Here is a 25,483-nt window from a genome sequence, read left to right on the forward strand (position 1 = left end):
ATAATTCTTTGTGACACTAGTAACCAAACCAAAACTGCAGAAGAGAGTTTTGGAACTTTCTTTTTGGAGTAAGAATTTAGCAAAACTTTAAATGAAATATTTGTAAACTTGATTCAGTTTTTACACGACAGATCCAGGATCCAGGATCCGCATCAAAAAAAAAAACATTAATCCTAAGAGCATTGGTTAATGGTTGCTGAATATTTCTCAACACACAAGCGCTTAAAAAATAACGTCCAGGTGTGTATCCAGGACTTTATCCAGGGGGAGGGGCAAAACATTTTTCCTTCCGGGGGTGGGGGCAGCACCAATTAGGACCCGGAAACCCCCCAAAATCCATAGATTTCACTGGCCCCGGGGTGAGGGGGGCCCCCCTGATAAGGACTCTGCACGTCGACAGCAGAGAATAATATTTAATAGAAAAAATCCAGGCAAGGTTTTTCAATTCTCTCTATAAAACAGTTTTAAAAGACAAAAAGAAAAAGAATAAAATCAAAAACAAAATTTATATTTTTTCATCCGGCGTTTATCTTGCATTTTGCATTATCATAAGACACATTAGAAAGTGTATGTGAATATTTCTTCATGCTTCAGGTTTCTTAGTTTTCTTTTCTAGATTTTCTCCTCTTGTCATCTTCTGGTTCTCTTCTCTCCTTCAAAAATAAAATTAAATGATTTGAAAAAAAAATAATTAAAAATGGACGACAGCTGACAATTTTCCCATTTTTTGATGATTTTAACCATTAAATTAATCAATTAACCCAATTAGTAATAACACATTAATACAATACTGGTGATTTTATTTTTAAGAATGGGGGTGAGGGAGGGGGGAATGATTTTCAAAGATTTTGAAATAAAAATGAAAAATTTTCACTTCAACTATTAAACATTCTTAAATTTTTCCATTTTGGTACTTGTTATATCCTTACTAAAAAAGAGAGAGGGGGGGGGGTTGAATTTCGAAGCAAATATGCATACCATTGTTTCCTTGTCTGAGGAGAAGAAGTCCCTGACGACAAGCTTGAACTCCCCCTGCCTGTTCTCCAGGGAGAGGATCTGGGTCTGGTTTCCGTCAAGATCAAGGATTTCCCCATGTCTCATGTCACGCTTCCAAACTTAAAATAGAAACTGATTCCTGGCCTAAAACTTTGATATTATAATGTTCATATTTTCACAACCTGGGGCCCATTTTGATGAATTTGAGTTATTTATCTTGTGGTGTTATTAGTAGGGCTGGGTGTCGTTCCTGATGAAAGATCGTTCTCTCACGGAAACAAACAGAACGGAACGAATTCAAAAAAGTAGGAACACGCCCAGCCCAGCTAAACGACATGGACGAATTTAAGACCTATCTTGCCCTGAGTCGAAAACTCTAGAATTGGATACCTTTCATCCTGATTGATCAATCTGAATATACGATGTGGACACTTTTAATTTTCTCCTTAATCCACTCATTTTCTCTCTTTTTGGATTTCCGTACTTTGTTTTACCAACGTGAGTCCTCTCATTAAATGGCGCGCAAAGTTTCAAATTTTCCGGCTTCTCTGATCGGCTGTTATATACACTTTTGTTGATACAAACTTGAGATAAAATTAATCTTGAAATTAACAAAAAGTGAAAATCAAACATTGATCTCGATATCCACAATTCTAAATTTTCAGCTCTGGCAGAATTCATAAAAAAATATCAAAGGCCAACAGCAACAGGTTGAAAATTTATTAGGATTAGAAAATTAGAGTATGAGAAGAGTTACTAGATTTTAAATGAACTTTACAGTTGGGGTATAAATAAAACTTTTTAGTTAGGATATTTAGATGCCCAAATTGGTTTCTAAGTACTATTGTTTTTAAATCATGAATATTGTATTAAACCCAAAAATTGGAACCCTCGCCCCCACATTAAAATAATAAATAAAATAGCAATAATAAATGTCCTCTTGTGTGACCGATTTGCCTCGAATCTGATCGGGAAACTTGGTAGAACCACGGGAATGTTTTTGGTATGGTTTAACAATTCCAAGTTCAGCTTGTTGACTACTTAAATAAGAAAAATCCAGGGAACGCTGGGTTCCCAAGCTAGTAAGCAATAAAATTTTACATTTTTAACTCCTAATATACCTAATTTTACATTTTTAACTCCTAATATACCTAATTTTACATTTTTAACTCCTAATATACCTAATGCTTTGCTATGCTTGCTCTGCTGAGAAAATGCTAGTTCAGAATCCCAAACTCTGAAACATTTCGATTTTAATTTCGATATAGATATTTTTATATCTCTTTCCCATACCTAGGGAAATGGAAAAATGATTTTTTTTAATTAATCAAATTATCTATATCTATTATCAGTTCTTCAGATAAAAAGAAGGAACAGTTTTAGAAATCTTTTTAACATTTTTGATTACTATTGTCCTGTTATTTCTACTTAACTTCACCTGACTGTTTCCGATCCAGAGTAGGTTAAAATAAATTGCTTCAACAGTTTTATCAGCTGAACGGGTTTAGGATCTCCCTGAAAATGATTTTAAAATATGAAAAAATAAAATTTAGAAAATACCTAATTGATTTTTTTTAAGGTAAGCCGATTTATTGTTTTGGGCTGGAACAATTTTATAATTATGCTTTTTTAGGAAAATTTGTTTGTGTCGCACAGGGTGTCTTAATGCTATCAATTTTGATTCTTTCGTAGAAAAGGGAAAACCAGCAATAAGTAGTCCATTAAAAACATCAATTGAAAACGTATCATGGAAGGTTTTGTTAACAATAAGCTGTGATTTGAATTTTAAAAGATATTTAATGAAGCCTCCCCTTTCTCTAATGTAAAACGTCAATATTGTCTTTGTGCAGTGCAAAGATTGCCAAAGGCGGAATTCAAAGAATATGAGCCATGTCTCAAATTTGAGACGCGGCTGATACATGGCTAGTTCCACTTGAAATTGTATTAATTGTTTCGAGATTTGAGCCGCCGTTTAATTGGAACCGGTTTATGGCGGATCATCGACGCGGTTTTAAATTCTCTAATTTGGTCCTCTGAACATTTTTTAACTACATAGTGTGCAAAACGAAACCTGATATTTGAGTGACAGCTTGGAGGTCTTTTATTACTTTTAGAATAAATTGTGACAATTAATCCTCAACCTCATTTTAGAAATAAAATTCTAGAATTATGATTTCTATTTAATTATACCTTTTCATTACCATGATACAGAGTATGTATTAAAGAATTTGTTTCAACATTGAATATATTCACTTTACCCCCACTCGTACCCAGCAGACAGTGAGGAATCTATAATATGTATTTAATACTAAATTAAAAATTAACTAATTTGCCCTCCCCCCCCCCCTAAAATCAAGCTATAGCAAGCATTTCTAAATTGCGCACTTTTTATTAATTTTGAGCAAAATATTAGGCAATTTCTGTTTGTGGAACATAGATTAAAACAGGGGGGAAGGGACGCCGCACCCGTATAGCTTCCTGTCCGCAATTCCATGCTTTTCGAATTTCCCTGCTTTATACCTTTGATTTAGATATTAAGAATTTCCCCTAAATTAAAATTTTAATTTTCACTGCATAGCAAACTTAGCAAACTTAGCGTCCTAAAATTACATTTTTTAAAAATTTATTTAAAACTCGAATATTTTCTTTTATAGGGACTACAATGTGTAATTTCACACAAATGGCAATGCCCGGTTCACAACGGTACCCTTAAAACCTTTGACTTATCAAGGTTGAGGGACTTATTCTCATTAGTTAATACGAAATTGCATTTAGTTCATGAATACATTATTTGCAAACTGTTTAAAGTTGTAATACTCGCTTCCTAGAATTGGAAGAAAACAATATTTTCTTTCAAATGTTTAAAAACCGCTTTTAATGTCAAATATTCGGTTATGTCAAGGGCCATACATTATTCATCAGCTGTGTTGAGTTCACACCGTACGCAGCGTAAACCGCGTTTTAAAAGAATTCAAGTGGTTTTCGAGAGATTTAAACACAGAGTTATCTTTACTCGATGATCAGTCAAAAGTTTGAAAAAGTACCCTTGTAAATCCAACATTATCTTCTTTACATGGCAGGTCACTTGAAATTACGCTTACAGCCCCTTTAAATCTAATGTTTGTTGGAACACGCTGTACCTTAAGTGCAGTGCTAAGTATGTTCAAGGGAGGGAAGGAGAAGGGTAGATTATGCATCCAACTCTAAAATATGTAAATTGTTGCTTTCTTGTGTGCAGTATTATGCAGTGGTCGGAGTAACTTATAAAAATAATCTATCTATTCTATACTATAGGGTACAAATCCTATCTTTAGGGTCCTTGCTGTCCTATCTTTAGGGTCCTTGCTGTCCTATCTTTAGGGTCCTTGCTGTCCTATCTTTAGGGTACTTGCTGTTCTATCTAAAGAGAACTTGTTGTCCTATTTAAAAGATGCTTGTTGTCCTTTCTAAAAGATACTTGTTGTCCTATTTAAAAGAGGCTTGTTGTCCTTTCTAAAAGATACTTGTTGTCCTATCTTTAGGATATTTACTGTTCTATCTAAAGGGAACTTGTTGTTTTATTTACAGGGAACTTGTTGTCCTATCTAAAAGATACTTATGTCATTTCTAAAAGATACTTGTTTTCCTTTCTAAAAGATACTTGTTGTCCTTTCTAAAAGTTAATTGTAGTTCTATCCAAAAGATACGTGTTGTCATATCTTAAGGGAACTTGTTGTCCTATCTTAAAGGTACTTACTGTCCTATATAAAGAAAACTTATTGTTCTATCTAAAAAATATTTGTTGTCCTTCCTAAAAGAAACATGTAGTTTGTCTAAATGATACTTTTTTCCTATCTAAAAGATATGTGTTGTCCTGTCTAAAGGGTACTTGTTGTCCTATCTAAAAGGTACTTGTTGTCCTATCTAAAAGGTACTTGTTGTCCTATCTAAAGGGTACTTGTTGTCCTATCTAAAAGGTACTTGTTGTCCTATCTAAAAGGTACTTGTTGTCCTATCTAAAAGGAACTTGTTGTCCTATCTAAAAGGAACTTGTTGTCCTATCTAAAAGGTACTTGTTGTCCTATCTAAAAGGTACTTGTTGTCCTATCTAAAAGGTACTTGTTTTTCTATCTAAAAGGAACTTGTTGTTCTATCTAAAAGGTACTTGTTTTTCTATCTAAGGAATACTTTTTGTTTTATCTAAAGGGTGCTTGCTGTCCTTTCTAATGGGTACGTGTTGTTCTATCTTAAGCGTGCATTTTTGTCTGTGCATAACTCAGGAACCCCTTACACGATTTACCCCACATTTTGATAGGGGAACTCGGGAGAGCCACGCGAATGTTCTTAGTTTGGTTTTGAGATTCTAAGTTGAGTGGGTCGACTGTTATACGAAAATTTTGGTTCTCGGTAAAAATCGACCAAGTGCGGGTAAACGGCGGAAGTACCTTTGAGTACCCTGGGCAACGCTGGGTTCCCAAGCTAGTTATCTATAAAAAACTTGTTGTTCTAACTAGTACCTGATGTACTTTTGTCCTTGAGTGAATTCCAGAAATGTTCCAAAGATATGATGTACTTCGGTTATCATCTGTAGACAATATGAATCCACTATCACTCACAGCAAGAATATCACTCAGTCTACCGTTGGTCAATTCTTGCAGGCTCAATTTTATTCTAAGCATTGCATTGGAGTAAGCCCTCTTCCTGTCAACATATTTTGCACAGTCACGAAAAAGAGGGATTTTTTATGCGAAATATAAAATTTTAAGGTTTATCAGTACCGTCAAAGATCAACAGTAGAACTCTTCCTGTTAAAATCACTTCTACATTGAAGAGGGAATTATCTATAAAACCTTTAACAAACATATTTAAAAAAACCACAATAAATGACATTTTTTATAAAATTTGTACTTCAAGAATAAATAAAAGGCTATTTCAGAAAATTTTTTATTTTTTTTTAGTAAAATTTTGCAAAAATAATAGAATACTTAAATAATTATGAAACATATCACTTTCCCCAATTAATTATTATGGGGACTGATGATAACTAAAAAATCCAGACAATTTAAATACCAAAATTAGTGGTATATGTTATAAGTAAATATCACTTTTATTTTCAAATATTTAAACAATCCCTTTATAGCAAATAAACATGAATTTGACCAGTTCCTAGGATTGCCCGGCGCAGCTAGTGAAACATTGAAGAGTTGAGGAGAACAATTTCCTCCTCCTTCTAGTCTTACCATGTCACATCTCATTCGATCAGTCAATCTAAGACGGTGAAATATTCAGTGCTTAGGATCCAGATCCGCTGGGTTCGCTTCCTGGATCCGGAACCGGACAAAATATCGACCAAAAACTGATAAAAAACGGGCAACGCTTAGCAATACAGCTAGTTAGTAATAAAAAACCTTTAAAAATTATTTTAACATCACTGTACACTCCAGTGGTAATGTAACATCGTCTGTACGCAAAATCCTCGCTACCGAACTTCTGACCTACTGCGATATCGGATCTACGCCAGCTGTTTATTTTTGTATTACTTGAGGGTTAGGTTAGGTTAAGACAGTTTCTGGGCCGAGTGCTGCAGCTAGGACAGGTTAGGGGCCGAGCGCCGCGGCTAGAATAGGCTAGGGGGCCGGGCGCTGCGACCACAAGTTCATCTAGCAGCTGTATAACCACGTGCTAGTAGATCGGATGAATAGTATAGCGGATTTGGCGTAGGTCAGAAGTGGAGTATATCGGATTTGCTTAGGTCGAAAGATACACCATCCAATCCAGTTCATATTATGTACCGGGCCGAATTTAAACTAGCCAGAGCAAGCTGTACAGTACAAATATAGACTATATAAGGCAAACCTGGACAGTACGCCAAATGAATGATCTCCTACTAAATAAAAAAACGATCTAAAAAATATTTTTAAAAATAAGTTGCCAAGAGTACTGACCTAACTAGGAATGGGTCTGTATAGCTCCATGTGCAAGAATCTGGACGAATTGAGCAGAAATCTGTAGATCTCACACGGAACCTTTGCTCCTCTGTACACTGATTAAATAGAATATAGAGGGGGGGGGGGGGCATGAAACTTATTACTCTCCGGAAAATTTAAACAGTGTTTAAACATAACTTAGACTTGTCGTATGAGGCTGATTTTTAGCGCGCGCTTTTTGTGGAAAAATGCGACTTTTTGACATTAAATCAATGTTAACTTCATTAATTGTACTTGAACATTTTTCCTGACACTCTTGAAACAAATATGCGCTAAATAAATTCCCCTCCAAAGGCTCAAATGTCCACGCGCGCGCAATAAAAGAAAATATCTTTGAATACTTATGTGTTTGGCTTAAGTTAGAATAGCAGGTGCATGAGATACATCATACTATAGCAAAATTGGGACAAGGAATTAATTTCCGAGGTCAAAATAGACATTGGAGCATTCTGACCGGCGTGCTGGTAGCCAACCATTACATTATGGGGCATCTTAGTACTTTTTTTTACATGTTGTATGTCGATTTATAGGTAATTTCGCACGAGGAATTCATTTCTGAGGTCAAATTAAATATTCGAGCATTCTGACCGGCGCGCTTGTAGCCGGCAGTTACATTATGGGTCATCTTCCCACATATTTACATGTTGTATGTCGATTTATAGGTCATTGGGCACGAGTAATTCATTTCTGAGGTCAAATTTAATATTGGAGCATTCTGACCGGCGCGCTAGTAGCCAACCAAATTACATTATGGGTCATCTTAGTAAATTTGTTACATGTTGAATGTCGATTTATTGGTAATTTGGCATGAGGAATTAATTTCTGAGGTCAAAATAAATATTCGAGCATTCTGACCGGCGCGCTAGTAGCCGGCAATTACATTATGGGTCATATTCCCACATATTTAAATGTTGTATGTCGATTTATAGGTAATTTGGCACGAGAAATTCATTTCCAAGGTCAAATTTAATATTGGAGCATTCTGACCGGCGCGCTAGTAACCAGCAGTTCCATTATGGGTCATCTTCCCATATATCTTACATTTTGTATGTCGATTTATAGGTAATTGGGCACAAGGATCCATTTCTTAGTAAAAACTTTTGTAGGACTACTCCGATCGACGTGTTAGCAGCCAGCAGTCACCTCCTGGGTCATCCTGTCATATGTTTTGCATGTAGTACAGTGAAACCCTTAATAACGAATACATCGGAAGAATTTATCAAATGTCGTCTTGACAATTTTTCAATGAGTTTTATATTCTATACTACGTAAATTTAAGTATTTGCGAAAATAAATAAATAGCCATGAATATGCAGGAACAGTTTCAAAGAGTTCCATATAATCATTTAATTAAAAAAACTAAATATCTGCAACATTCCATTATCAGAAAGTTAAGAATACGACATTTGATGAATTCTTTCGATGTATTCGTTATTAAGGGTTTCATTGCATGTCGATTATGGGGTACTGGAAACAACGATTCTCTTTCTTAGGTAAAAAAAAATAAGTTTCATAATTACCCTTTGGCCAGCAGCGCGCACGTCAGAGTCCTGAAACTTATTTTTTTACCTAAGAAAGAGAATCGTTGTTTCTAGTACCCCAGAATCGACATACTACATGCAAAACATATGACAGGATGACCCAGGAGGTGACTGCTGGCTGCTAGCACGTCGATCAGAGTATTCTTACAAAAGTTTTTACTAAGAAATGGATCCTTGTGCACAATTACCTATAAATCGACATACAACATGTAAAATATGTGGGAAGATGACCCATAATGGAACTGCTGGTTACTATCGCGCCGGTCAGATTGCTCCAATATTAAATTTGACATTGGAAATGAGTTTCTCGTGCCAAATTACCTATACATCTGTTGAGCTAAGATTGCTCTTCTAATGAAAGTCATTTTAAGGACTGGGACAGAGACAACAGAGAGAGATCCAGCCAACCCAGATGTTGTCCTGGTGTTTTATATTTGTATATTAGTGTTTTATATTTACATGAGAAATGTCATCTGATTAGTATTTATCTGAAGGTCTGTACCATTTCAGATAACAATTATACAATGAGATTAGACCTCAATTATTGAGTAAATAGCCATTAGAACCACCAGGAAAACATCCTTAAAGTCTCACTTACATTTATTATGTTTTTTGATATTCTAAGCCATTGTAGGCATTCTTATTTTAAACCTAATAAGTATGTTTGTGATAGATTTTCAACCTGTCAAAGACCTGAGAGCTGCAGGAAAGTGATTCTATATTATATCTGTTACAGATAAATATATGAGTTCCCAGGTTAGAGCCGGACGTTTTAAAGGTGTGGAGAATAGGGGCGTGACCGATATGCCTCGATCTGGCGAATCCCTAAGGTTCGTAGATCAACAAAATCGATATACAACATGTGAATATGTATCAGATTTATTTTGTAGTTTAAATACAAACCAAAATCTTAAAGGACGAGATTTTCTATTTATTGTGATATTCATAATGTATATAAGGTGGATACTAAATATCACTGACAAATTTTTGTTTTCAAATTTAAATTTTTATTTCTCAAAAACAGTTGAAGTTTAAGAGCTAACGTGCCATTATTTCAAACAAGCAGGGTGGCGTTATTTTTACATAATTGATTATTGTGAAATAAACATATTTTAAGCTTTTTATCATAAAGAAATCACTAAAAATTTACCTGATCTAGATGGCAAATGATCAACTCAGGTTCGGGTAATTGCTGTAGTCTAATCCAAACTTTATTATTTAGAACAAGCGTCGTATAGGAACCTAAGAAAGTAAACATCCCTTTGTCAGGGGTGTATGTATTTTCTTGAAATATCATCCCCTCTTCTACAAAATTAATTTACCCCTTCAGATGTCAAACATTTCTGCGCAGAGCGTCAATTTTGTCTTTGTCACAAACTAAAACTTTCTAAGTTTCTAATCCCTATACTTTTCTTCCTGATGGTGTAAACCTGTATTTAAAACTTAGGATATTTGGTCTAACACAATTCATTGTTTGAAATATCTAGTCTTTGACACTGGGTTGCAAAGTTATAGGAATTAGAAATTCAAAGTTTGTGACAAAGACGCAATTCCTTAGGGGAAACATTTGATTTTTGGAGGGAAATTGAATACATTTTCGGCTAAAAAGTTTAAATAAGGATGAAAAACTTGCCTCTGAATGTAGATTTTTGAATGTTTTCCCCTAGAGCAGGCGGGTTGTTATTCTTGAAATTGCATACCCCTGTGTGAAACAATCCCCCCCGCCCCACCCCCATATAATATTTTCTTTCTGATTTCTGCCAAGGGTTTACCTTGTTCTGAAGTTATTTTGAGAATCCCCTTTGATACATCAGATTGATGCCTAGAAACGAAAAAAAAATTAAAGGGATTGATGATTTAAGTTCAAGTGACCCTCTATTCAAAGACGGGCATGTCTGGGTCACAACGATACCCTTTGAACCTTTATCTAACTAGCAATGCTGATTACAGCGTTGTTTTCCATTGATGAGAAAACGGTTTAAAGGTTGTTGTAAATCGGACATTCCACTTTATAAACGGCCACTTAAAATTACAAGTCCCTTTTAGTCAAATTAAATGCTGACAAATTTTATTCTTGCAGGGGAATTTATTTTCTTGAAAAATTCCCCCCTCCCCTTTTTGAAAAACATTTGTTTTTAAGAGTTTATTCGCTAAATTGGGGGAAAATAAACGATTTAAAGGGGGGGGGGGGAAATGATCATTTTTTTTCAATTGCAGTTGATATTCTTATTTTATCCCCAGAACATTTAAAACCCCCTGAAATCTAGAGGAAAAACAAACCTTGTGTTAGTCAAACCAATTTCTGTTTCAGAGACAATCAAGTTTTCTGAAACAAAAACCTGGCTAAAAAGTCAAAATAAAAAATAATGATGATAAGTGTATCATCAAAGCCCCCAACACTCCACAGTCATAATTTTTCAATAATTTTAATAATGAATCAATGTGAAATAGTTAGTCTGTACTTAGTAAGAAAATTATGAATATTTATCGATTTACAGACTTATTTCAAAATTATTTTTAACGAGAAAGTTACAAAAAGAATATATATAATATATATGAAGTATATCTTTTTGAAGTTATTCATAAAAATGCAAATACAATACATTTACTTCAATCATTTTATTAAAAGTTTGGCCTGAATTTAGGCAGAATGACTATTTGAATAGTTGTTAATGTCATAATCCTAACCTGCGTTAAGAAGGTAGTTGTGGCCTCTGTTAAAATTGACCGCCAAACTAATCTCACTAAACCGCCCAGTACGCCAGTTTTCCTGGTAAATATGAATCAATCTCAAAACAGTTTCGGTCAGGTTTAATCTGACTAATTTTGAGGAAGATATTTAACTAGCTAAAAACGTGATTCATATTTAATTCCGAAATTTGACTTTTTTTCTGTAGCAGAAATACACAAGTCACTATTTTTAAATACCACAAAGTAATTTAATCAATTTTGAGATCAAACACCAAGTTTTTCATTTATTCTTGGGGAATAAAATTTTTGCAGGGTCTCGTTATAAATCACACATGGCACTTCACAAAATTAATTCACAATTGGAATGGCGTCTTAAGTTCCTTTAAGATTATTTTATTCTTCAAAAACTCTTCCCCCATTGAAACTGAGATTGGCACAATGAGTGAGAAAATTATACTTTGAATACTCAATAATCAATATGTTTGAAGCGAAAAAACATACAGAAAAAATGTCTTGAAAAATGTCGAATTGTTTGCCATAGATTCATAATTTTATTTCTGATGAACCTGCGTTTTTGCCCAAGTTTTCAAAATTTGTCTATAGTCGTCAGCCGGGGGTTCTTCTTCGTCTAGAGATTCATCAATAATCAGACATTCATCATCAGAATCTTCAATTGATTTTTTCAATCTTTTTCTTTCCCTTCTTTTCTCTTCTTTCTCTATTCTCCTTTGTTTACAAGCACGCCATCTCTTCTCAAAGTCGTCCAATTTTCTAAAAATACAAAAAAACTTTAAAGAACGGTCGTAATGTCCAGCCCTCTTTAAACCCCTTAATACCCCCCTCCCCCTTCTGTCAAATTTTTTACTTTTTCATGTCTTAGAATTAACATCAAAAGCAAAAAATGTTGATCTTTTGATAAAATATTACTTTAACTAGGATTGGACCTATAATTTCAATGGCTTAAATACATTTTAAAAGAACGAGGGGATGAGGGAGGGAAGGCAACCTCCCCCCACAGCTTCCGAACCTCATATTACCGATTGCGGCAGTAGTCGTCCCCATAGGGCTTCCGAACCTCCCCCAAACAGTCTTCCGAAAATGATCTTCCATTTATCATCGTCAATTTCTACTTAAACCGGGACTAATTTTAGATTATTTAAGCACGGTAGTCATCTATGGTAAAATCAAAGTTTGGACTGAAAAAAAACAAAACTTTGTAGATTTTGTTTCATGTCCCGTTTCAGTTCTTTGATTAGAAAAAAAGAAAAAAAATATCATGCACCTGTTAAGGATACTATAGATATATAAATAAGCGAATTAGTTCCCTTTTTCAGTAGAAATTGACGATTATAAACAGAAGATCATTCCCAGACGACTGTTTAGGGGAGGTTCGGAGGCCCTCTGCCGCAAATAGGTAAAATGAGGTTCGGAAGCTGTGCGGGGGAGGTTGCCTTCCCTCCCTCAGCGGATAAGGGCAAAATTACCAAACAATTGTTTTGGGATGGGGTAATTTCCTAGAAAAGGATTTTTGGGGTCTGTCCTAGTGAACGATTTTTGCCCCCCCCCCCCCCCCCCCCCCCCCCCCTCCTATCAATTTTTTACATGACCAAATTAGTATTTATTTAGCATTATTTAGGGTTAGGTTAGGTTAAGACACTTTCTGGGCCGAGCGCTGCGGCTAGGATGGGCTAGGGAGCCGAGGGCTGCGGCCACGGGTTCGGTTAGTTAAGACGCTTTCTGGGCCGAACGCTGCGGCTAGGATGGCCTAAGGGGCCAAGCGCTGCGGCCACGGGTAAGGTTAAATTGATACACTTTCTGTGAGATCCATGTACAAAATTAATAGGAGGGGGGGGGCCTGGGGGGTCCAAAAATCGTTCTCTAAGAAAATACCGATTTTTGAACCATCTTCCCCCTCACCCACCTTCATCAAAAATGTACATGAAATGTTGAACATGTGGCCGCAGCACCCGGCCCCCTGTTCTGTCCTGGCAGCAGCGCTCGGCCCACGAATTGCCTTAACCTAACCTAACCCTGGAATAATAAATATTTCATGTGTTTTTGATGAAGGGAGGGGACGGGTAGGGTGGTCCAAAAATCTTCCTCTAGGACAGAGTCTATAGGGATGGTCCCAAACCTACTAACCTATTTTTAAACTTGATTGCTTCGAAATATTTTTTCCACATGTTGTTTTCTCCAATATATCTTCCAATACTTTCATGGGATACTTCCAGACTAAATACATCAGAAACTTCAAGATATTTCATAATATTAAACAAAATATCAATCTCAGTCTGTAAAACTCTCAAAAAATCCGATCCTTCCATTCTAAGAATCAACAATTTGAACTAAATTACGAATTCAAATTTTTATCCGTGAGCATATTAGTTTTGTGTTTACAGAAAGTGTACTGTATTGTATGGTATGGTTGGAGTATTTTCGACCTACGCTAATCCGCTATACTCCACTTCTGACCTCAAAAAATCTCACATATTACACATCCGACCTACTAGCACGTGGTTTTAATGCTGCAATATGGACTTGTGGCTTTAGCGCCCGGCCCTCAAATAATACAAAAGTAAACAACTGGCGTATGTCAGAAGTTCAGTAGGGAGGATCTTGCACGTATAGAGAATGTAAAATTACTAAATTGTATGTATACCATAACCTGGGCTCCGGCTAGGGGACCGGGCGCGCGGCCACAAGTCCCACAAATCCATCTTTAGCAGATGTAAAGCGTAAAAAACCATGTGCTAGAAGGTCGGATGTGTAGTATAGAAGATTTGCGTAGGTAGAAAGGTACACTAACCTTGTAAAGATGCCGCGGCAAATGCCCTTACTTTACTAAATGTAAACAATCAATATAACCTTATTCCCTACAGAGCGTCCCATATCATAAAGTGGATTATCTCCAAGGTGTACAACAAAATACACATTATACTTGAAAATTTTATTATTTTGGTATATTCCTAGAGAACAATTTTTGGACCCCCAGGTCCAGGCCTCCGATCAGTTTTGTATATGACCTTTAGATTTCAACTTAATTACACAAAATTTATATGTTAGTTAGTTATTTAATTTCAGGGTTAGGTTAGGTTAGGACAATTTCTAGGGCTAGCGTTGCGGCTATAAGACAGGCCAGGGGCTGAACGCTGCGGCTAGGGCAGGATAGGGGGCCGAGTGTTGCGGCCATTATCTATTATTTATAAGAACAATTAATTAAAGTTTAAGTACAGTTGTTCTATAAAGGGGGGTAGAGCGAGGGGGGGGGTCCAGAAATCGTTCTCTAAGTAATTACCATCTTTGGAACCCAGGGCAAAAATGTGAAGTGAATGGAATGAAAATTAAATAAAATATTTATAATTGTGTTATCAAAACTGGTAGTTTTAACTCCAAGTTTAAATTTGTAAATATGTAAATTCTCTTCCTTCACAGAGTGCACATCCAGTTTCGACCACTGCGCCCCTTAAAATATTTAAAAATGTTCACCAACAAATGATATTTTACATTTTTTGTGGTAGGGAGAATGATGGATAACATCAAAGAGGAAAAAGTATCGAAACTTTTCATTTTGTTGAAAAATTTGAAATAAATGATAATCAATTTATTATTCAATCTAAAAAAACAGATAAATATCCTCATACACAACTACATATTATAAATAATATATATTTAATTTTAGATGATGTTGTTTAATATACAACACGAGAAATAAAGTTGAAAAAGTTTGAGATGAAGGGAGAAATTATTCCAGTAGCTTCTTCCCTCCCCAATACTACTCAACAGAAAAAGAAGAGATCTTGTAGAAGCAAGGTAAGGTAACCCATTTAGCAAGAGTGGATTTAAAGTTGATAATTTCTGTTTCTAAAATCACGTGATCATGATTCTGATCAATAATATTTTATATTATTTAGGTAAAGTGCTGCAAGTGTTCTGGATGTAAAGAAAATCCTAAGGTGATTTGTGAATATTTTAAGTATTGCAACATTATTATGGCTCTAAATTGCGATTTTCGGGACTAATTAGAAAATTAAAAAATTAAAAATCATTAAAAAAATTGTATACACCTTAAATACAAATTTTGCATGCAGAAAACACTACGTTTTTCAAGTATCATTTGCATATTTCAGCGATAAATCTTAATTTTAATCCAATATGATATGGGATGCTCTGTTCAGTTTAAAATAAGTTTTTAAAAACAGTTTTTTTCTGAAGAAAATGATATATTTCAGAGAAAATACACCAAGTCATCATCAGTCAAGTGTTTCATTTGTGAAAGAAATTTCAGCAACAAGTACAATCTTAGTCAACACCATGAAACATCCAAGGTGAATAATATATGCATATCAAAAATATTTGAAATTTAAATTTAACTAAGGTGTAAAAAGCTAAAACATTTTTATCAAATATAATTAAAATTGAAAATATTGATTTTTCTGAAAATCATCCAAGGGGGTATTTTGGAAAGTGTTGTAAACAGACACAGTATTTTTTTATTGATATAAAGTATTAATATTAAAATTAACTTTTAAATTAGGAAATTATAAGGGGATGCTGTGTATTACCTCTACACTCTGCAATCTACAAAGAATGATAAGAAAATAAATATTTTAGGGAAAATGTAAGCCGAAGTCTTACTGGGTAACATGTCTTCACTGTCGAAGTTTTTTCAGCAATGTGGCAGGTAATAGGTATCTGACAAAATTTTGTAAAATGTCGAATAGTTCGTTACTGTAAGAAGTTATGAAAGACTGTAAAGAGGACAGAAAATTAAGATTTTAAACTTACATTTATATTTTTCACTTCTTGTTTAAAACTAACATAGTAACTGACGAGAAATATAATGTGTGCACAGTTTTTATAGCAAGGTTGCGTGCAAATCTCAAGGTTTGCACGCAGAATTCGTATTGTTCAGAGATGAATGTCAAAAGCGGTAAACTTCTAAATAATTATGTAGATGCTGAGTTAACTTTGCAGCAAGTCTTAGTGGAAAAGATAAGTTTCATTTAAAACATTTTAAAAGGTCAAGTCCCACAATGATTTCTTGAGACATGCTTGGGATTGAAAAGGGAGCTTGCAGGGTCAATTGTCCTTTTTTCATCTGAAACAACTTAAAATTCTTCTAATCAGGATATTACTGTCCGTTTTGGGAATTTTAGCATTTTCCCTAGAAACAATACCTAGATCCACAGGAATTGTTCAGCTATTAACATGATGGGGCAACATCAATTCTCCATTGCGCACCTCTTTAATACACATGAGTCTCTTATATTCTTTATTTCTGGTACAGCGATACAGAGCTAGGACCTGTGAACTGAAAAACAATACATCAGTCACGGGTTGCATAAATATTAAATTAGTAATAGAATAATTTAAATAAATAAAATTAGCCAAGTTTACATTAAGATTTGCTCCAGGTGTGCTAAGTGTGATTAAATTGTAACAACAATTATGAATTGAAATAACACTTACAATGTGCTAACTGTATATAAGTTGCGAAAAATATATATAAATTAAAGTAAAACTTACAAAGTTGATTAGGCCGGAGAATTTAATAGCTCTAGAGTTGGATGATTGTTACCAGCTGTCTCTTATACATAACTAGAAATAATAAGAAGAGTTTATATAAAGGCTTATCATGTGTTAGAGGAGATAGTCACACTTTTCGTCTTTAATTGTTCACAGATATCACACGAAACTTGATTATATACCTTTATCTGCTCGAAAGCAGCAGTCCCGATTTAGAGAAACACAGATGCTTCCGACGGGACTTCTCCGAGAGGAGGAACGGATACTTCTCCGAGAGGAGGAACGGATACTTCTCCGAGAGGAGGAACTGACACTTCTCCAAGAGAGGAGGTACGGATAGTGATGGGATCTAAATAAGATTAGGTTAACATTAGATCTAAATCTTGAGGGCAGCTTCATAATCGTTCTTCACCTTTATTTGCTCGAGAGCAGCAGTCCAGGTTTAGAGAAACACAGATGTTTCTGACGGGACTTCTCCGATAGGAGGACGGATACTTCTCCGAGAGGAGGAACTGATACTTCTCCGAGAGGAGGTACGGATAGTGTATATGGGATCTAAATTCTATTAGGTTAACATTAGATCTCATCTTGAGAGCAGTTCATATTTAATCTTCACCTTTATTTGCTCGAAAGCAGCAGTCCCGGTTTAGAGAAACACAGTTGTTTCCGACGGGACTTCTCCGAGAGGAAGCGAAGGCATGGTGCTCAACAGGGAGGTATTCTGCAAGCAGTCCGCAGAACATGTACAAACAGACTCTCGTTCAGCTGAAGCTGTCATCCTCGTCCAGGAGTACGGCAAGGACACATCAGAGGAGAACTTGGTCTAAGAGATAAGGGAGTAGTTAGTTTCGAATGAGCTTCAAATAGTTCTAAATTTTCTAGGAATGTATTTTCACCTGTTAATTTATTAGTTCATAGTTCAAAACAGGCGTAGAGATACAAGAATGACCTGGATTCACTTTATATAACATCCATAAGTTTTGCAGCATGGCCAAGTTTTTAGCATTTTGCCCATGCCATTTTGTGAAAGCAATCATTACTGGAGTGATTTTTTTTTTTTTGCCAATGGTCACAAAACTTTTTTTCCTAGCCTCTTGCTCCTATTCAGGATTGGTTGTCGTCATATTATACAACCTTGCACCGTCCTTAAACTTCTTGTTGAACTCGATTTCTATTTCTTTCTTGAATCAGTGAATGTAATTCACTATTAAAGGCAATGGTGGATATTAATTGTGAACATGCTCATATGACTCAATGCAGTCCTTCATCTTATCATTAATCCGCATAGGAAGCACACTATTTTTAACTTTAATAATTTATTTTAATTAAATTTTACAATATTTTAAATCTCAATATTATATCAGATAGAAACATTTTGAGACTTCTATATTTCTTGTTTTTCATTCTTTCTTCTTGATCGTCCATTCCTTGTCCATCCTTCCATCATACTTCAACTAATTTTGAAAAAAAAAAATGAATTTTTTTGATGTTTCTGCAGCTAGCCAAATTGCAGAGGCAGAACTATTTTTTCGTACCCTGTATCTATATTCTGAGAGTGGCTAGGTTACTCTCTAACTTGTTTTTTTTTATTTAGCTTGAGTCATGTTACTGCTTCAGCTTCTACATTCCTATCAACGCACTTTCAATAAAATTTTCCTGATGGGGGGGAGAGGGATGAGGGGGGCGTTTTACACATTTTCCAGTTTTTTATCTCAAGTAGGACATAGAGGGGGGATGGGACGTCTGCCATCCTGTGAATTTGTCTTTATTTGCTATCGGTGAAAACAAATTAGACAGTGTAAAGCTCAAATCTCCTTCTAATTTTTCCTGTTCAAAGTTTTCTTCTTCTTTCTTGTTTATCTTGCTTCTTGTTTCTTGTTTTTATACTTTAAGGCCTTTCCATATAGTTTTTTTAACATCAAGTTGTGGAGCAGGTAGGAAAGAGATAAGGAGGTTTGTAGGAAGAAGGGTATAGGGGATTTCTCCCTGTGCTCCTTCATTTCATACTTTTTCTCAGTCAGGGGAATTAAGGAATTTACCATAACTGCACCCCTTATGCAAAATGGGGAGTTGTGATCCCTGAAAGCTCTCTTGAGAGGAATCTTCCATGGCAGTCCAGTCCTCACATCTGGTCGAGTAAAAAACCGGTATCGCTGTGCATGGCTTGTATTCCTACAAGGGGTTAAACTCCTCTTTCAGTGCACCATGCTGAAGATGAAGTTTTGTTTTAATCTATGCTTTCAGCTTCCCCTATAGGATACAAGATGCGAAACTAAACTCATCGCTTCTCCAGCTGTAATTCTGGGACAACATAGAAGGTCCGCTCTGCTTGGGAGCAAACATGCAACTGTAGGAAGCACATTATCAAGGGAAAGAAGCATCAATTGACTTTCTTGCGGTGGAGACTTTACTGATAGACCTATCAACCTTAGTGTTTCCTCAATGAATGCAACAAGAATTTTGAATTTGCCTTTGTTATTTGCAATTTTTTTGTTATTTTTATTCCAGGAAATGTTCTTCTTTGCAAAGCATAAATAAAACATGGCAAATAAAGGCAAACATATTTACTGTGAGTTAATTTTATCCTTTACTTCTAGAAGTTATGAAGCATACAAGACAGATACGGTTAAAAGAAGCTAGGTTACATGTATACATGCCGGCATTGCACAAAGGTATAGTTTGAACCAAAACTAATAATTCAGGTCAATTTATCAATTGCATACATGCTTTACATCTTTCCCTGAAATAGGTTGTTTACCTTTTTTAAAATACACTTGATACTAGGGTTTCCAGCAAAATAAAAAAATTGTTTCGTGCAATTATTTTGTTTCGTAGCAAATTCTGCATTTTCTCGCCACCCTTACATAGTAAAAAAAAACCCGCAAAAGTTTGTACGATCTTTTCCTACTGAACTCACTTGCAATCAAAATCAGTTGCTATCAGCCTTACTTGCTATCCAAACATTTGCTATCAATCTCATTTACTATCAACTCAGTTGCTATCACATTCATTTGCGATCAAGTCTCATTTTCTATTTGGCCTTAACTGCTATCGACACATTTGCTAACAAGGCTCACTTGCTATCAGGCCAATTTGCTATAAATCCTCAGTTGCAATCAACAATTTTACTATCAATCATCATTTGCTATCAAATTTTCGACTTTCTCTCAATCCTTATTTTTACCATTTTTTCTTCTTCTAAAAGTCTGAAAAAAAATTGAAAAATTTCTCAACAAAAGGAATCCAATGAACAGGTTTTGATAGCAACATATTTATAGAAACAACTTATTTATGGCAAGCAAGAACTGGTTTTGATGCAACTTATTTTGAAAGCAACAAGTTTTGATAGCAACTAAGGACTGGTTTTGATTGAAACTTATTGAGAAAGCAACAAGTTCATGATAGCAAATAAGAACTGGTTTTGATAGCAACTTGTTTAGAAAGGAACAATTGTTTATGATAGCAATGATAGCAACTAAGAACTGGTTTTGATAGCAACTTATTTAGGAAACAACTGAGTTTAATAGCAACGTATTTTGATAGTAACTAGTTTTGAATAGCAGATGAGCATTGATAGCAGTTGAGACTGGAGACCAAACGTTTTGATAGCAAGTGAGGCCAGATAGCAAATTGACCTGATAGCAAGTGAGGCTAGATAGCAAGTTTGGCGAGAGCAAGTTAGGCCCAGAGCAAGTGAAACAGATAGCAATGAATTGATAGCAAATGAGGGGATAGTAAGTGAGGCTGGTAGTAAATGAGGCTGATTGCAATTGAGTAGATAGCAAGTGAGTTGATAGCAAATGAGGGGATAGCAAGTGAGGCTGGTAGTAAATGAGGCTGATTGCAATTGAGTAGATAGCAAGTGAGTTGATAGCAAATGAGGGGATAGCAAGTGAGGCTGGTAGAAAATGAGGCTGATAGCAAGTGAGTAGATAGCAAGTGAGTTGATAGCAAATGATCTTGCTCTTAATACACAAGCAAATTTGCGCACTTTTGCGTGAAAGTTTGCTTCCCCTGGAAATCCTATTTAGCAGTTTAATTTCCGATTTTAGCAAAACCTTTTCTTCATTATTTAAGACTTATGAATCCGGGTAAGCTGTGAATAAACACATCAGGAAAATCCATGAAAAGAAGGTAAACCTTTACAAAATCCATGTTTTTTTCTTTTTCAAATGAAGTTAATAAATTGAGATGTACCGCTCCTATAACTACCTATTCCTTTTCCCAAATTCAATCATATTTATTGTAAACATTTTGTTTACCAGCTCAAGAGAAATGAAGCTTCTACGGGTCTCCACGAGCTAGGACTAGGACAGAATGAAGAAATATTTTCCGTTAAGGAAAGTATTCTTCCTGGTTCTACTGTAGAAGATACTTGTACAGTTTATGTACAGGGAGCAGGTTCTACTGTAGAAGATACTTGTACAGTTTATGTACAGGGAGCAGGTTCTTCTGTAGAAGATACTTGTACAGTTTATGTACAGGGAGCAGGTTCTACTGTAGAAGATACTTGTACAGTTTATGTACAGGAAGAGATCATTAAAAGAGAAAGAACAGATGATCAAGGTAAGATATATTCTTTAATAACAAGTGCTCAAAACCAAAATACACACAATATTATTTATCAATTTAGGGGACATATTTCCCCCTGCTAGGAAAAGTGGAAATTGCATCCCTGTTGACTTTTTAAATTTTTCAGAAAAAAGCATTATTTATGAAGAAGATCCTCTTCACATTGAACCCAAGACACTAGAGGAGAGAAAACAATAAACATGAGGGAGTAAGATACCCTTGTAGTGAATGGGATTATGCTGAAGCTCAAGCTTTAAGTCTCAAAAGACATATTAGCTATAACATGATGGAGAGGTATATCATTGTGATCATTGTGGTTATACTGCTACTGATACCAGTAGTTTGAGAAAACATTATAAAAACCTGAAGGATTGAGATATCCCTTGTACCAGTGTAAATATATTGTAACCAAAGAATGAGATCTGAAGAAAAATCAGGAACTAGTGAGATCTCCTTGTGGCCAATCTGAATACGGCATACGCTGCGCTGAAAACAATTAGTCTAAAGAAGCATAAAGAATATGAACAAGACTGATAAAGATATCCCTGTGATCAGTGTGGTAAGAAGTCTGAAACCCGTTAAAAATGATAATTTATCTACCCTGAAACTCTTCCTTCCCTTTTCTACTTTCTTTTTTCTTCCTCAACCCTTAAACTTTTTCTCTTTTTCTCTAATTTCTATTTTCTTCCTCTACCTTTGAACTACTCCTCTCCTTCTCTAATTCTGCTTTTTCCCTCTACCCTTAAACTGCTCCTTCCCTTTTCTACATTCTACTTTCTTCCTCTACCCTTAATCTCTTCTTTTCTACTTTCTTCCTTTACCGTTAAACTCCTCCCCTTCTCTACTGTCTACTTCTTCCTTCACCCTTAATCTCCTTCTCCCCTTTCTTCCTTTACCCTTTATTCAGGTTTTGTTTCATGTTGATCCCTAGCTCTAATATTTTCCTGGATCAGACAGATGTCAGGTTTTCGAAATTAGTTTGAAATGATAATAAGTATTAACAAAAATGTCCTTTTTTACAAAATCGGTTAATTTAAACACCTATACTCTGCCAGCGGCAAGTTGCCAGGAAAAGATTGCTATGTATCAGCTTGTCAGGCGGCTCTTTGACATTTGATTTTGATATCCTCACTCCTCAGTGGGCATTTTTAATTTGAGAAACGATATTTAATCCAATTCAGTTATCCCTTCAGGGTACAATTACGCTGCAGGAAATCAAATGAAGGTTAAATCAATCTGCAGGTAGAGCTTAAGCACCGATCTCGATATCCACAATACAAGGGTTCCCAGCTCAGTTATTTTTGATTTAAACGTGCTTTTTTCAGAAAGAATGGCAGAGAATATGGAAGAAGTGAAAGTAATAATTAAGGGAGAAAAGTCTTCTGTAGAGGATAAATGTACTGTATTTGTACAGGAAGAAAAGTCTACTGTAGAGGATAAATGTACTGTATTTTTAGAGGAAGAAAAGTCTACTGTACAGGATAAATGTACTATATTTGTACAGGATGGAAAGTCTACTGTAGAGGATAAATGTACTGTATTTGTACAGGAAGAAAAGTCTACTGTACAGGATAAATGGACTATATTTGTACAGGATGAAAAGTCTACTGTACAGGATAAATGTACTGTAATTGTACAGGATGAATGTGTAAAAGAAGAATGCACAAAAATTCCAGGTATTGTTAATTTTCTCTTATCTCTATAACTTCTTACTTCTTAACCATTAAAAGGCAGAAAATAACCTCTTAAAATATAAGACAATGACAGTTAGTTTATGCAATAAAGTTTTGACATCTATCTATCTATCTATTAGGACATCCCAATAACACAAATGTTACCAGGAAACCACCCCTCCCGGCAACCCTCCGCCTCCCTTTGGAGTACTTGGGTTACAGAGTTAGCATGACATGTGCAATGATACTGTTATAAAAAGTTCTGTATTATTGGATTGACTGACCACTTTCTTGTCCTGACTAGATTGTAATTATCCTCTTATCTTATCTTCTAATATTAGAGAATATTGATTGAAAATCTGGTCAAGGGTTGAATTTTGACATTTTTAGATCGAGTTTGGATTTTTCTATTTATCAAAATATCTTTTTTTTCAAATATTAATATGCATTTCTTTATAACAGTTCTATATGTTGCATACATACAGGGTGGCGTTAGTTTTACATAATCAACGATTTTGTATTTAAACAAAAAACATATTAAATGTTTTCAGATTTTTTTAAAATAAAAATCAAAATATCTCTTCTCAAACTTTTACCCATAAACAGTTATTCACACAAATATAAATTGACTTGAATTAAGATTTCTATTTTATTCAAGATTTTCATTAATAATCATTATGAACCTTTTTTAATGCTTTCTATCACTTGCGAGATTCATATTTTACATTATTTTAATTCTATTTAATTTTTCAGATGAAAGCAGTATAAACGAAGAAGATCCTCTTTTTATTAAACCAAAAAGATTCAAGAAAATTAATCATAAAGAAGTAAGCTACACCTGTGGTGAATGTGATTATGTAGCAAACCAAGGTAGTAATCTAAAAAAACATGTGGAGACTAAACATGAGGGAGTAAGATATCCTTGTGGTGATTGTGATTATGTGGCAACCTTAGCTCAAAACCTCAAAAGGCATATTAGCTATAAACATGGAGGAGTGAAAATGAGATATCCATGTGATCATTGTAAATACGCTTCTACTGATAAAGGAAATCTTACGAAACATATAAAAAATAAACACAAAGGAGTTAGATATCCCTGTGACCAGTGTGAATACGCTGCTATTGAAGCAGATAGTCTGAGGAAACATATTGCAAATAAGCACGAAGGAGTAAGATATCCCTGTGATCAGTGCAAATTCACGGCTACTTCAGCTGGTCTTTTAAAGAGACATATTGAAAATAAACACAACGGGGTCAGATATACCTGTGAGCAGTGTAATTACTATGCAAATACAAAAGGTGCTCTGAAAAAACATATTAAAAATAAACATGAAGGTGTGAGGTACCCTTGTGACCAGTGTGAGCATGTTGCCACTGCAACAGGACATCTGAATAAACATATTGAAAGTGTGCATTTAGGAGTGAGATATCCCTGTAATCAATGTGATTATACTGCTAAATATATGTGTAATCTAAAGAAACATATTGAATATAAACATGGAGAAGTGATGTATCCTTGTAACCAGTGTGAATTTGATGCTTCTACAGCAGGTGATCTAAAGAAACATGTTGAATATAAACATGAAGGAGTAAGATATCCCTGTAACCAATGTGAATACGTTGCTACTGCAGTAATTAATCTGAGAAACCATATTAATAACAAACATAAAGGATTGCGATATCTTTGTGATAAGTGTGAATACGCTGCAACTACAACATGTCATCTAAAAAGACATGTTAAATATAAGCATGAAGGAGTAAGATATCCCTGTAACCAGTGTAAATATGTTGGTACTACAGCTGGTAGTCTGAAAATACATATTAAAAATAAACATGAAAGAGTGAGATATCCCTGTGGCCAGTGTGAATACGCCGCGACTCAGAAAGGTGATCTAAAGAAGCATGTTGAATTTAAGCATGAAGGAGTAAGATATCCCTGTAACCAATGTGAATATGTTGCTACCACAGATAGTAGTCTAAAAAGACACAAAACAAGAAAGCATATGAATTAGAATATCATGTTGATTTATTATAGTTATGGAATGAACAATGAACATGATACGTGAACACATGTAGAATTTTAGGCATGTAATCCATTAATCCATGACTGAAACTTTTATATGCATCAAACTATTAAACTAGGATCTTATATTTTAACTATTAATTGTTCCTAAATCTTTCAGGATTTTCTCTTAAAAAAACAATAATAAAAATTTTTGCGAATTAATCATTTTTTTAGTGGATTTTTCAAATTTTACGAAAATCTAAAATTTTGGAGATAATTTGTTTGTAATTCCTAGCATCCAAAAACCTTCCCTGAGGTCCCACAAAAAATTTGGACCCGCTCGGTTCAGTTTATTTGTTTCAAACAAACAGACAAGCAAAGTATATGTACTATTATAAATAGATGTTAGCTTCAAAAATTATTCGTATTATTTGGTTTTAACAAATATCTTTCTGTAGTTCTGATGTTCTGTTCGAGTGAAAATCACATGTTTAATTTTTTACATTTCAGACA

At 34.9% G+C, this 25,483-nt stretch overlaps 2 protein-coding genes across 7 annotated transcripts; one reads left to right on the plus strand and one right to left on the minus strand.

Annotated features, from left to right (window-relative positions):
• Positions 1-492: 492 nt before the first annotated feature.
• LOC111709628 (uncharacterized) lies at positions 493-13,607 on the minus strand. Its single transcript, XM_023483379.1, has 15 exons — positions 13,337-13,607; positions 11,761-11,965; positions 11,192-11,273; positions 10,784-10,829; positions 10,276-10,325; positions 9,654-9,745; positions 6,921-7,018; positions 6,142-6,243; positions 5,493-5,610; positions 4,137-4,199; positions 3,187-3,285; positions 2,435-2,511; positions 2,178-2,233; positions 979-1,115; positions 493-653 (listed from the first exon to the last, which is right to left on the minus strand). Exons 1-15 carry the CDS (start codon positions 13,516-13,518, stop codon positions 600-602), a joined length of 1,461 nt encoding a protein of 486 aa, XP_023339147.1. The 5' UTR covers positions 13,519-13,607; the 3' UTR covers positions 493-599.
• A 445-nt stretch (positions 13,608-14,052) lies between these two features.
• On the plus strand, positions 14,053-25,481 carry LOC111709629 (zinc finger protein 431). 6 transcript variants are annotated; one of them, XM_023483381.1, is made up of 10 exons: positions 14,053-14,107; positions 14,874-15,004; positions 15,106-15,147; positions 15,424-15,519; positions 15,806-15,875; positions 19,318-19,392; positions 20,986-21,076; positions 21,122-21,286; positions 22,618-22,968; positions 23,719-25,481. In XM_023483381.1, the coding sequence occupies exons 6-10, from the start codon at positions 19,366-19,368 to the stop codon at positions 24,975-24,977; spliced, it is 1,893 nt and encodes a 630-aa protein (XP_023339149.1). In that variant the 5' UTR covers positions 14,053-14,107; positions 14,874-15,004; positions 15,106-15,147; positions 15,424-15,519; positions 15,806-15,875; positions 19,318-19,365; the 3' UTR covers positions 24,978-25,481. The 6 variants fall into 6 exon arrangements, with proteins under 6 accessions (XP_023339149.1, XP_023339148.1, XP_023339151.1 ...); XM_023483380.1 differs by having other exon boundaries at positions 20,986-21,286; XM_023483383.1 differs by lacking the exons at positions 20,986-21,076; positions 22,618-22,968; positions 23,719-25,481 and adding an exon at positions 20,798-20,854 and having other exon boundaries at positions 21,205-21,286.
• Positions 25,482-25,483: the final 2 nt, after the last annotated feature.

This window comes from Eurytemora carolleeae, unplaced genomic scaffold, assembly GCF_000591075.1.
Source record: "Eurytemora carolleeae unplaced genomic scaffold, Eaff_2.0 scaffold979, whole genome shotgun sequence".
Classification (NCBI taxonomy): domain Eukaryota; kingdom Metazoa; phylum Arthropoda; class Copepoda; order Calanoida; family Temoridae; genus Eurytemora; species Eurytemora carolleeae.

Excerpts from the sequence above, each read along its gene's own strand:
- LOC111709629 (XM_023483380.1), top strand. The coding sequence starts at position 19,366 with ATGTATACATGCCGGCATTGCACAAAG. Across the intron at positions 19,393-20,985 it reads CATGCCGGCATTGCACAAAG|CTCAAGAGAAATGAAGCTTC; the intron begins GTATAGTTTGAA and ends TTTGTTTACCAG. Across the intron at positions 22,969-23,718 it reads AGAATGCACAAAAATTCCAG|ATGAAAGCAGTATAAACGAA; the intron begins GTATTGTTAATT and ends TTAATTTTTCAG.
- LOC111709628 (XM_023483379.1), bottom strand. The coding sequence starts at position 13,518 with ATGGAAGGATCGGATTTTTTGAGAGTTTTACAGACTGAGATTGATATT. Across the intron at positions 10,830-11,191 it reads CAACTACCTTCTTAACGCAG|AAAACTTGATTGTCTCTGAA; the intron begins GTTAGGATTATG and ends TTTTTGTTTCAG. Across the intron at positions 4,200-5,492 it reads CAAGGACAAAAGTACATCAG|AGTTGGATGCATAATCTACC; the intron begins GTACTAGTTAGA and ends TACATATTTTAG.